Below are 13,310 nucleotides of genomic sequence, written 5' to 3' on the forward strand. Positions count from 1 at the left end.
TGAATGATCAGTGTGTTTTTGTGACAAAATTAAATTAATACAATAACCAATTATCCTCCTATTCTTGCCAGAGGACTTAACATTAAAATCTGCATATATATTATTTCTTTTCCTCCCTTTCTCTCTCATTCAAAACTGTGTGTGTGTATATGTATATAGGGGGTTTCAAAAGTGAACCTCTATAGAATCACTGTCTTAGAAAGAAATATATATATGAAAGAAATTTTATGAATATAATTTATATATAACATAATTTTAATAAATGATATAAATTTATTTTATAACTATGGTTATAATAGTACTAATTTATATGTAATATACAACATATAATTTGTCCAAATTGTCTATAAATCTAATATCATATATTTATAATATTGATAAATATACTACTTAAATATAATATAATTTGTATAGGTAATTTCTCTCTTATATATATGTATGTAACTTTCTAGACTATTTGCATTTCTTCCTAAAATAGAGATTATGTAAAGGTTCAAACTTCTAGCTTAAAAATACATATATATGTGTGTGTGTATGTGTACATGTATATATAAATATGAACACATCTGTATATATGTATATAAATATAGAAAAGTCTTAATGAAAGTTTAGGCCAGGGGTTCTCAAACTACAGCCCGTGGGCCAGATGCCACCTATTGAGGATGTTTATGTGGTCCAACTAGTTATGGCAAATGGGCTGAGGGGCAGAGACAGTGTGAGCTTTTGTTTTTACTATAGTCCGGCCCTCCAACAGTCTGAGGGACAGTGAACTGACCCTCTATTTAAAAAGTGTGAGGACCACTGGTTTAGGCTATTAAAGCTTTTTATTAAAGTTTAATTTTGCTAAACTGTTAGAGCTTAAAATTGTACTAGGACTTTTGGAAAACCCTATACACAGACACCATCTTAAATCTATGAAGATAGACATATATATGCATATATATGTGTGTGCATATACAATCCATATGTATATTTATATATTATATATTGTATATATTACATATCTGTACATATAAATTACATGTATGTGCATATGCTTATAAAATTTTAAAACCAATATTTGATGCGTGTGTATGTGTATGTGCTTGCTTTTAAAGCTAGTATTTTGAACCTATATGGAATCTCCTTCTTAGGAAAAAAGAAATTTTAGAATGCCATTTTAAAGAAAGCTCAGTTTACTAAAGTGGCAAGCAAGGCTCAACAAAGTTACACATTTTTTCTTACCTTATAATTCCCTGATCCCCTCTTAGAGAGTATTCTCCTTCCTGAGAACCTCTGAAGTGATTTTAACTATCTTAGAGTATTCATTGTGGTTAATGCACTAAAATGAGCTCAGCAGTCATGAACATTAATAGGAAGAGTAGTTATGGTCATTTCAGAGGATAGATAATAAATCCCTTCTCTTCTCACATTATTTTTTAAACTGGAAAATGAGGTTTCATAAATTGGATTTCACTAGGTTTTAATACTAAACTTTCCTCATTGGGGAACTCAGAATTTACTCTAATCCTTTATATTTTACTTGAAAGAAGAAATACTTACCAGTTGTACCTGGGAGGCCAGGTAGCCCAGGTAATCCTGGAGGTCCTGGAGGGCCAGGTACTGGTTCTGCTAGACCTGGTTCTCCTTTGGGACCTTAAAAAAAAGATATGGTAGTAAAATTGGTACATGTATGTTTCTTTGGTTATTAGGAAGATTATTATTATAAGCAAGTCAGAAATATATACAGAGAAAAAGTAAACAAGTTAATGTAGGTTAATGGTCCCTTGGGAAATAGGACTCTGATTATAACTAAATATGGAATTTACAGGTCTTATGAAATACATTTTATATTTTGAGAGCAGGTAATGTAGAATTAATCTTAATCATTAATGAAAGACTTTGTATTTTTTAAGGGGCAGATTGTTTATAGAGAATTATTCAATTACATTTGGTTTTATGCCAAAAACATACTAAGTACCATTCCTTGTACATAATAGCTACTTGGTTGAATTAAAGTGCCTACCATATTCTTAGCATATAGTTAGCTAATTAGGTTAGCTAAATACTAAAACTACTTCACATGTCAACATCAAAAATTGGCTAAAAATGTGATGTAAGAGGAAAAAACCTAGATTGTAAAATATTTTAGGAAAATAGAATATTCCATAAACAATTTGTATTTAGAAATTTTTTTTTTCCTGAAGCAATTGGGGTTAAGTGACTTGCCTAACTAAGGTCACACAAATAGAATTTTCTGTACTAGAATAAAATAATTTTCCATTTCTACTTCTTTATCTCAAGAAAAAAGATTTTTAAAAATGCCCATGGCATTGTTATTTAAAAAGACCCCAGTATCCATCTAGTTCTAGCCATATAAGAACAAGAATGTCATCTACCACCTTCTCAACATGTGTCATCTAGTCTCCACTTGAAAGAGAAATAGGAGAAACCTACCAGTTCTGGAGACAATTCATCTTAATTGTTAGGCTGATTTTCCTTATACATTTATCTTTTTGCAATTTCTATCCCAAACTGAGGCAGGCTGGTGGCAAAAGGTGGTAGAGTCCTGTTCTTGGCGTCAGGAAGACCAGACTTGAATTACAATGCTATTTCAGACACTAGTCAAGTTACTTAACCTTTCTTTTCTTTTACAATGTCCTGATATATTTTAACTATGTTTAACCTCTGGATTATCTCTCCAAACTTCTGCAAATTCTGTGTCTGTATTAATTAGAAATCATCAAGTGTGGCTCAATGGAGAGAATATTAGGACCTAGAGTCAGGAAGATTTGAATTTAAATTCTGCCCCAGACACTTATTTATTGTGTGACCTCTCTCAATTTTAATTCCCTGATCTATAAAATGGGGGATAATAATAGCATCTACATCACAGGTTTATAAGGGTCAAATGACCTAATAGATGTAAAATTCTTTGCAAACTTTAGAACTTTATATTAATGTTAGCTATTACTGTTGTTCTACTTGGTAGAACTAGAAATTTACTATATATGAAAATAAATTGGACTGGAAATAAAATTAACCAACCATCATTTCCAGGTGATCCAGGAAATCCAGGTACACCTGTAGCTCCCTTTGGTCCAGGTTGTCCTGGTGGTCCATAGTTGGATGGTCCAGCTGGTCCCATGGGTCCTGGGTACCCAGGGTCACCAGGATTTCCTGGAAAACCTTTATCCCCCTTTTCACCATTCACAGCCTATGGGAAGAAAATATAACTGGTTGGCATTTAATATTTTGATTTTTTTCCAAATAATTGAAGTACCCTTTGTGCCTCTGGCCTCTCCATTTCATTGAATGATTCCTCCTAGAACTGTCTTTTAAGGAAGTACCCAGGCCAGCCCTGTCTCATTGCTCTCCAAGCTGCCCTCTGGAGTTCTCCTATGCTCCTTCCCTAGATATTTTATCCCTATCTCCCACCTTTCCAGCTTCTTTCAACTTCCTTTTAGGTGTTGTCTTCCTTATTAGAATAGAAGCTCCTTGAGGGCAGGCACTATCTACCTTTCTATTTGCTTTTTATTGTTAGAACTTAGCAGTTAGTTTCTGACACATGATAAGAAAGTAATAGATACTTATTGACTATTTGCTATAAATAGCAATATGCAACAGAATCTACAGAATGTTATTTTTACAATAGTTAGACTTTTGGTAATATCAAATTTACAATAGTTACCATCAAATGTACAAGTTACTATTTATCAGGGCAGTTACTCACTTCACTGGTACCAATCATAACCTCTCCTTGACTTAGTATATAGTTTCATGATTTGCTGTGGTCAAAAAATTTCATCACCTGGAAGCCAACCTTATGGTGATTTAAGTTGCCATACTTAGCTAATTTCTTAGATCTTCATCTTTTGATTATTAATCCTTAGCTGAGCTTTTACTTAAAACATGGTAAGAGTTGACACTTATCTTCCACTAATCAGCCTTCAAGAATCTAGGTCACTTTCATACTTTAAATCAATTGATTAACAAGTATCACATAATACTTAATCTCTTAGTCCTCTAGGCAGCTAAGAATATAAATTACAGCTTAGTTGCTGATCTTCACTAGGGGGTAATTCTTCACATTGCTGGGAGGAAAAATGCCACAGAAGACCCAACCAAATATAAAAATTTTTATGATACCTTTTTAGGCTGATCTTTATTTTCTGTGGTGTATAAACTTACGCTCATATCTTAATTTGCCTGTGTTTGTAAATTAATATTTCAAGAATTTCCTACATACGTGAATCCTGTATAAGAGCTTAGAGTTCTAGAATACCAATCATGAATGCACAGTTAAAAGTTCCCATAAAACATTGGATGCTAGCTCATCTTTGATTCTTAAAAAAGATCTGTGATATTATTACATGTTTCATGACTTATTGTGGCTGAAAAAGCACCTAATATCCAGCTTTCTAGTGATGAGCTTTCCTGTACTTGGCTCTGAATTGGAACATTTAAGAACAAACAGGCAGTCTATCATTATCCCTGTACTTAAAGCTTTTCCACATAGATAAGTGCTTTCAGAGGTGGTACTCTACTGACAGAAGCACTGCCACTGGACCCAGATGGCTCTGAAGGGGAAATTAAGGCAAGTAACTTTGCCCAGCCCTTCTTCACTTAAATTCAATTCACTTGCATGTCATGGCTTCCCCTCCCTGATCTCATGGTCCTTTTTGAGAATAAAGGACAAACAGCAACAATAGTATTTTTTTTTCTCAACAATGATACTGTATGAGGATGCATTATGATGGAAGTGGATCTCTTCAACATAGAGAAGAGCTAATCCAATTCCAATTGATCAATGATGGATAGAATCACCTACACCCAGAAAAGGAACACTGGGAAATGAGTATAAACTGTGAGCATTTTTTGTTTTATTTTTCCTCCCAGATTATTTTTGCCTTCCGAATACAATTCTTCCTTTGCAACAACAACAACAAAAAAAATTCGGTTCTGTACATCTATATTGTACCTAGGATATACTATAAGATATTTAATATGTATGGGAATGCCCGCCATCCAGGGGAGGGGGTGGAGGGAAGGAGGGGAAAAATTTGGAACAGAAGGGAATACAACGGATAATGTTGTAAAAAAAAAAATACCTATGAATATGTACTGTCAAAGACAATGTTATAATTATAAAAATTAATAAAAAAATTAAAAAAACAATAATATTAACAATAGCTCAGAGAAAATAGTGTGAGACTTTAATACTATAACTTTAATATACCTTGCCTTGTTACTAGTACTAATGAATATAAACACAAATATACATGACTTCACATATATATAACTCAATTCTAGTTATCACTCCTTAGGAAAGTATCTTTTTTTCCTTAAACTCAACTTTTATTTCAAATATAACGAACATAATTTTTTAAACGATTCTGTGTACTAACCGGTTCTCCTTTTGTGCCTGGCAGTCCTTTTGTGCCAGGTTTTCCAGGAATTCCATCTGAGCCCTTTTTTCCAGGTTCCCCTCTGACTCCTGGATCCCCTGGATCTCCTACTTCTCCTTCATATGATGTTTCACCTTTCTCTCCCTTTTGTCCCTGATATCCTGGAGTACCTGGGAATCCCTAGTGGAAATAAGAAAGAAACTTTGTTTACATTTTTGTGAAATTTTTGTATTAATGCTACAAAAGTAGCATTTTGGGTTCTCAGAACACATATACATTACCTGTTCTGATTCTTCTAACTCTTTGAGGTCAATACTATTATTATCCACATTTTATAAGTGAGGAAACTGAGACTGAGAGGAAGAAAGAAGACTTTGCAAGGTTTACCCAGCTAGCAAGGATCTGAAGTGGGATTTGAACCCATGCCATCATTATGTAAAACTCATTATATTATTAAAATCTTTTCAGTTTTGAGGAAAACTCAAGGTTTTTTCACTGCATCATCTCTATATTTTATGAGTTACTATGGTTGAAAATAGTATCACTTAGTGGCCAACTTGCCAAGAAGGCAAGTTATGTTCATGTAACTGCTGCACTAATTTGCTTTTATTAAAAAGTTGAAAATTAAATTAATATAATAATGACAATAACAGTGACAGATATTCTGTGCAATAACTTAAACACAGGTTATGGTTGAACTTTGATTATCTTTAATTCTAATTTAAGAAAAGTAATCTTATTTTCTTTTAGTTGACTTTTAGTTGGGGTCTTCATCCTCCAGGGTAATATGATTGAAGAGTTTCAGGATTCCTGGCTGGTTGAGCCAAACAAAGGGGGAATGAGATCTAGGTAGTTGATTGGCACAGTGGAGAGTTCTGTTCAAGTATCTGGGCCAGTCAATAACTGGTATTTTCATCTTTAAGTAAAGTGGAATTCCCATTCCAACTTGACCCATAGCATCATCCCAGAGAAAATGGAGGAGGAGCTTTATCCAGAAGATTTAGAGAAAGCACAGCAAAAACAAACTTGCCCCACTCCCCATCTTATTTTCTTTTATTCTGATCCCTTGAATTTGGTGGGGCAAAGGAAGAAAGCTCACTTTCTCTAGGGACTAAGATGTTTATAAATAGATTTTTTTTTTTAGGTAGTATAATTTTTGTTCTTGCTATATTTTGTTAGTATTAAAAGCTAACTGATATTAATTGGCTAAATGGTACTGGAGTTTTCATCACTGACCACTAATATTGGGGCAAATAATGGTTTTAGAGAAGAACATCCCAACTTCTCATGAAGCATCTTTACAATCATGAGGGAAAGATATAGCTTTGTTCTAGGGGACTGACTCATTACTGTGAGTGGAAGTTGGGATAGCTTTATTTTTTACAGTGACTTCAGTCATTTAAAGGCTACAGTCATAATCTGTGTGTAAGGCAATAGAACTTGAGGAGCTTTTGACTTTAAGCGTAATGGAGCAATGGGCTTTGGCAATTGCTAGAAGTAGCCATCAGCTTTTCCCCTCCACCTGAGAATAGGGTGGGGCTAAAAGACCATGGGAAATGAGGAGGTAAATATATGAGGAAAGATGAGATAGTTTTTACGGCACCAAAATGACTCAGCAGAAAGAGCTGATTATGTATTGGAGGTGAAAGGAAAGAGGAAGAGGGAGAGAGACAGACAGAGAAAGAGAGAGACACACACACACACACAGACAGACAGACTGACTAATAGACAGGGACAGAAAGAGACAGAGAGACAGAAAGATACACAGAGAGAGATATACAGAGAGAGACAGAGAGAAAATGAATGCCAGTCTTTTACTTGAGATGGGAAAGAAGTAAATGAAATTCAGTAACCTAAGTAGGCTGGGAGGGCAAGGTGGGGGTCTGAATAACAAAAGAGTTGAAAAATATTAATTAATTCCAAAGCTATATCTTATTCTTAAAGAGCTGTAAGACTTCTTTCCTCAAAGAAGTAGTGATACTATCAGCAGCACTGAAAAGTGGAAGTCCAGATTTTTACTAGTGATGAGGGTAGGAACACAGATATTCTTCCTGGAAGCTGCTCGAGCTACTAAGGATGAAAATTGGTTCTGAGAGACCTGAAAAGGTTAAGGTTAGTTTTCGGGGTAACAATTTTCGGGGTCCCCGTGGGAAAGGGACCCCAACCCTCATCACTAGCTCTTTGGTTATGGGCAAATTACTTTTTCTCTAGGTCTGAGGATGCGGGTGGACCATCAATCCTGACTTCTTTAGTCACTTGGAGAAACTAGACCTCAGGGTAGTCCTCTTAGTCTGGAGCACCTATTTAGGTCCCTGACAGATACATAAGAGGGTAATGCTTTTGGCTGTGTGTGGCCTTCAAGATGTGGCCTTTTTTGCGTTCTTTACTCTGTATGATAAACTTGTTCTTTGTTCAAAGCTTTGTTAGCTAAATGCTTACCAGGGAACTGAGGCACCCAGACAAACATGTCTACATGACCCGAATTCAAATATTTCAAAGTTCTGAGCCCCAGATGCGGAAAAAAATGAGCCAAACAAATTTTTTCATAAAGTATAACCTTGAAGACTATATATCAGAGAAGGCCTAATTCTCACAAGCACCAAAAAAAAAAAAAAAAAAAAAAGAAACTTTGAACCAAAATGGTTAAACAATTTATCGCTGTAAACTTACTGGAAAGCCTGGTAGACCTGTATATCCTGGAGATCCTGGGCTTCCCTTTAAGCCATCAGGTCCTTGCCCTCCTGCAAATCAATCAAGTGATAATTATTTAGAGTGGTTATTATGTGAAAAAAGAATTTAGTTAACAAAGCTTATGAAAACTAGCTGGTTTTTTCAGGCATCATCTAAAGGAAAAATGTTAAAACTGTTTTTATTTTATTGTTGTCATAGTATAAAACAATGAGTTGACAGACATAGTAGAATATGGGTACTACTCTCAGATATGTCTTTTTATAAGTTATTAGAAATACTCAAATTCCAATACAAAGTTGGTTTCATCAGAATATTTTGAGTAATACAGAAGAACACTTTAAGCACTTTATAATCTGGGGGCCCTGGACCAATGACAATGCTGGCCCACTCAGGAATCTGCTCCTATACCCTAGACCATCAACAGACACCAGAACCACTATTGACACATGCCAGGACAAGGATTCAGGGAACTTTCCCTTCCCCAACTCAACATCTGCTGGACAGTTCCCACCAATCATTGGACACTCAGTTGAACATTAACTAAACAGCCACACTCCCACTTCTATTGTAGATATTTTATTTCCTGTATTAAAGTAAATTTGGCTTGTCACCACCTGGAACTTCTGACTCAAGTCTCCACATCATCCAAGTAGAACCCTTTCTGAAGACTAGTTTATTAATTCTCAGAGCTTAGAAAAAATATTTTCACGCTGGCATGTGTATTATCTGGCATCTTTTGTTTTTGACTTTCTAAAATTCCCCTTCCAGTTCACTCAGATCATCCCAGAATCTCTATGATTTCAAAATCCATCTTTGCCAAGTAATTCAGCCACCATGGAAAAGCAAACCCAAATATCATTTACCTTCAGTTCCTTTTTCACCATCTAACCCAGGCAAACCTGGCAGACCTGGGGGTCCTGGAGTATAAGTACATTGGGTACACAGCAGTCCTGCTTCTCCTGGAATAATATAATTATTCCATTAATCATGAGTCCACATGGTCTACTTGAGAGAATTTAACTTTTTTTTTTTCATAAGATAGAGAACTTGTCTTTTGTAGTGTTCTGAAAAGCACTTAATAAACATCAAAACTAATAATAACCTCTACCTATTCTTTCTGCCTAAGTAGACAAGTAAATGAAAAAGAATAAGAACTTGATTCCAGTTATCCTAAATTTGGGCCTAGAAAAAAAGATGGGAAATCTGCCATAAAAGAATTTAACTCTTTAGTGTTTATCATCTGGTATGAGGAATAAAGCTGAGAGTTTGTGAGAATTCATTTGGATGTTATTTCAGCTTTCCTTCCTTCCTTTCTTTTCCTTCCTTCCTTTTAAAGGCAATTGGGATTAAGTGACCTGTCCAGGGTCAAACAACTAATAAGTGTCTAAGGCCAGATTTGAACTCAGACTCCAGACTCCAAAGCTGGTATCCTATCCACTGTACCACCTAATTGCCCAGCTAATTCATTTTTTAAAAGATAAATCCTTAAAAGACAGAAGAATTAAACAACTTAAATGACTCCTTAATTTTTGTGTATTGTCATTTTCTAAAGAGAAAAATACAGTTAAATATATATATTTTAAAGCATGACATTGTTGATAGGCTCACTAACCTTTGGGTCCATAGGCTCCAGGCACACCTGGAGACCCCAAATGTCCTGGATCTCCATGGTCTCCCGGAGGACCATTATGAAAAGTTACTTTACCTGTCAAAAAATTAAAAAGATAATTTTTAAGCTATTGCATATTCTCAGAGACCATTTCCTATGAACTGCAGCATGTAGAAATGCACATCTAATCCATAATTCTTTTATTAGAACATGAAGTCACCCATGTATGTTGGTGTAACTGAAAAGAATGAATCACTTATTTCCACAATTGCATAGACAGAAGTGGAAGGCTAAGTTTGGAGAAGGGCCAGAAAGCTAGTTTATTTGGAATATAGAAGATCTGAAAAAGAGTAATGAAGAATATTAAGGAAAAGTAGGACAGCTGGAGGATTTTAAAAGTCAGACTGAAGAGTTTATATTCTATCCTAGAGACAAAAGTCATCATTTATGTAAGCAATTAAAGGTTTGAAAAAATACTTTATAAATATTATCTTGTTTTATTCTCATGATTTTAGGAGGCAGGTACTATCATTATTCCATTTTTACAGATGAGGAAACTGAGGCAGGCAGTTGTGATTTGCCAAGGGGTCACAAAACTAATAAGTGTCTGAGGCTAGATTTGAAATCAGTTATTCCTGACTCCAGTTTATGAGTTCTGCGCACTGTGCCGTCTTCAGGACTCTGCTGGTAGACAACAACTAATTAGGCACAGTTCTAAATGATCTGTTGATAAAGACTTTTGTTCAATGATTCTTCAGAAGCTTTGCATTCTTATTGGTTTTGTGGGCTGAAAGCTCCTGAAGTTGGCTCATTCTCCAGGAATTGGTCTAAATCTTTATAATAGTAGAAAGAAATCTGAACTGGATAGGGATATCTCTGAGAAATAAATGACTTGGTCCCAAGTTCATGCAGCTGATAGTTGAGAGAGCCAGGATTCTGACTCAGGTATTGTGAACTCCATATTCAGTTCATAATATCATAGATGAGGAGATGGACCTTCAAGGTCCAACCTGCTCATTTAAAAGTTGAGGAAAATAAGCTCTAAAAAAGTTAAGTGCCTTTTCCAGACTTTTCACAGAGCTAATGAGATTGATGCGCTAAGTTTAGTTTCTCACCATTATATACTCCTGCTGATAAATACAATCCTTGGATTGGCTGTGTGTGGGGCTAAAAATAAGCTGGTGATTCCTCTGTAAACAGGTCACTTAATCCTCCTGACTTCACTGATAAGTGATTTGGAATGGGAGCAGAAATGAGCTATCAAAACTCATGATTTCAGAGCAACATTAAAATTCATTGTCTCTGGATGTATACATTTGTTATAGGAATAAACTGCAGATAATTCAGGGGTTGGGAAAGGGAGGCTTTTTGACCTGGTGGTCCTGGAAGGCCAGGTAATCCCTTGGAACCTGGGGTGCCTGGAAGTCCAGGAAGTCCAGGAGGACCCATTATATTCACTCCAGGTGGTCCTCTTTCTCCTTTACTTCCTTTGATTCCGGGAGATCCTGGAGTACCTCTAAGACCAGGTCTTGATGCCCCTAAGTAGAAAAAAATAAACATTTTAAGGTATTAAAGTTAGCTCTAAAAATATTTTAGATAAGTCATTTTTTTATATCTGTGTTCCTTTAGGATTCCATCTTCTAATGGACTCTGCTTTGTATCCAAGCAAAGTCTCTTCACTTAAAATCCAGGACTTTAAAATGATTGATTATTAGCATTTTAGGGGCACATGAAAATCTTAATGAATACCCTGGTCCAAGCTGATTGGACAATAAAGACTCCACCATCCCACCTACCCACACATTGATTCTCATCTTCCTTTTATTAATTGTATCAATTAATTAGAAAAGAGGTAGTAAAACGCTTTGGAAACATCTGATGTCTCACACAGATCATTATAAATTTAATGTAATGTGGTTTAATATGACCATTATTTTAAAAAAAATATATATATATTATTATATATATTCTAAGAAATACATACATACCAGGTCTACCAACATCTCCTGGTGGACCTCTGGGTCCTATGGAAAGAATTAAACATTTAAAAAAAAAAGACATAAATGCCAAACCTCTTCTCTACCATCCCAACCCACCAAAGAAAAGCATAGAATCACTACATTTGAGAATATTAGAGGTCATCTAGACCAATACCTCCATTTCACAGATGAGAAACTGAGTCCCAGAGACATAAAGTGACTTGTTGAAGACTGAATGTGTAGAAAGTAGTGAAACTGAGATTCAAACCTGTTACTCTGATTCATATCCAGGATTCATGCTATATACATATAACTTATGTAACTGAAAAACCTCTAAGGGACTATACAAAAAGGACTAGGAATATCAATCTCTACACAATTTAAAATATAATTTTATAATAATTTACTATAAATTATCTTACCTATGTAATTCATTTTAAATACAAATAATTATAAGATGATACTATAATTGCACTTTCAAAAAATTTCCATTCTTTCTTTTCTTTTTTTTTTTTTTTTTGCTTTGTGGATTAAAAATAATAATTGTGTCAGTTGAAGCCACTTGATCTTTTGAGGTAATCTTAAGTCTTAAATTTTGGTCCTTCAAATGAATCATTGAAACACTTCTCACAGTTTTTTTTTTGTGTGTCCTGCTTTTTTTCCCTTTAAATTTTGTGAATTTCATATAAAGATTAAAGAGACAAAAAAAAAGACTAAAAATCTTAGTAATCTAGAGATAAACTTGGGAAAAGCTAGTCAAGGCATGAAAACTTTCAATGAAATCATTATAAAGAATTTAAATATTAATAAAGGGGTAATGTATGTAAAGTGCTTAGTGAACTATGAAGATCTATATCAGCTGTAGCTATAGGCTAAAGATAATTAAATGGGCAATGGATGCCTGTATTTCATTCAACTTAACAAAAATCCCATGAAGTAGCTTTTGATAATATTGTCTAAATGTTGGGACATAAAAATGGTAATAGAATTTAGTCATCATCATCATCTCTTGGAAATGACAAAATGCAACATCCTTCTTCTTAAGTGATAGGCAGTAAAACTCTTGGACTCTTTCAGCAATAGATGAGAAAATGCTTTGAGAAAAGCCCTCTTTGATGGAAAGAAGATGTTACCCAATATCCAGAGGAAATAACTGTAAAGTCTGAATTCAGCTCGTAGCATACTATTTTCACTTTTTCCCCCTTTCTTGTGGTTTTTCCCTTTTGATTCTTCTTGGATAACAAGACTACTGTGGAAATATGTCTAATAAGATTGTATGTAAATAACCTATATCAGATTGTGTGCCATTTTTGCGGGGGAGGGGGGAGTAGAATGAGGGAGGGAGAAAAAAGTAGAAATCAAAATCTTATAAATGTTGAAAACTAGCTTTACATGTAATTGGAAAAAAATACTATTAAGTTACAAAAAAAAAAAAAAAAAGAAAAGAAAAAGAAAAAGAAAAGTCTTCTTACCATGTGAACCCCGATCTCCTTTGGGTCCTGGAGGCCCAGGAACTCCATCATTGCCTTTCTCCAGGTATCCACTGTAATATTCTGTCTTAAAATAGAAAAGCATGAAAAATTTTAAAAAGAAAGGTTCCTAGGGTCTCACTGAAAGCTTTCAATGGACAGCATAATGACGTTA

At 34.8% G+C, this 13,310-nt stretch overlaps 1 protein-coding gene across 2 annotated transcripts in view; it reads right to left on the reverse strand.

Moving 5' to 3' along the window:
* Positions 1 to 13,310, reverse strand: part of COL4A3 (collagen type IV alpha 3 chain) — a 147,998-nt gene that overhangs the window by 49,879 nt on the left and 84,809 nt on the right. For both annotated transcript variants that reach the window (XM_074298568.1, XM_074298569.1), the window contains exons 19-27: positions 13,139 to 13,223; positions 11,676 to 11,711; positions 11,061 to 11,225; positions 9,691 to 9,783; positions 8,942 to 9,037; positions 8,058 to 8,128; positions 5,388 to 5,567; positions 3,028 to 3,196; positions 1,543 to 1,635 (exon numbers count right to left, since the gene is read on the reverse strand). In XM_074298568.1, coding sequence (XP_074154669.1) covers positions 1,543 to 1,635; positions 3,028 to 3,196; positions 5,388 to 5,567; positions 8,058 to 8,128; positions 8,942 to 9,037; positions 9,691 to 9,783; positions 11,061 to 11,225; positions 11,676 to 11,711; positions 13,139 to 13,223 — 988 coding nt within the window. The remainder of the gene's footprint in view (positions 1 to 1,542; positions 1,636 to 3,027; positions 3,197 to 5,387; positions 5,568 to 8,057; positions 8,129 to 8,941; positions 9,038 to 9,690; positions 9,784 to 11,060; positions 11,226 to 11,675; positions 11,712 to 13,138; positions 13,224 to 13,310) is intronic.

This window comes from Sminthopsis crassicaudata, chromosome 3 (genome assembly GCF_048593235.1).
Source record: "Sminthopsis crassicaudata isolate SCR6 chromosome 3, ASM4859323v1, whole genome shotgun sequence".
Lineage (NCBI taxonomy): Eukaryota > Metazoa > Chordata > Mammalia > Dasyuromorphia > Dasyuridae > Sminthopsis > Sminthopsis crassicaudata.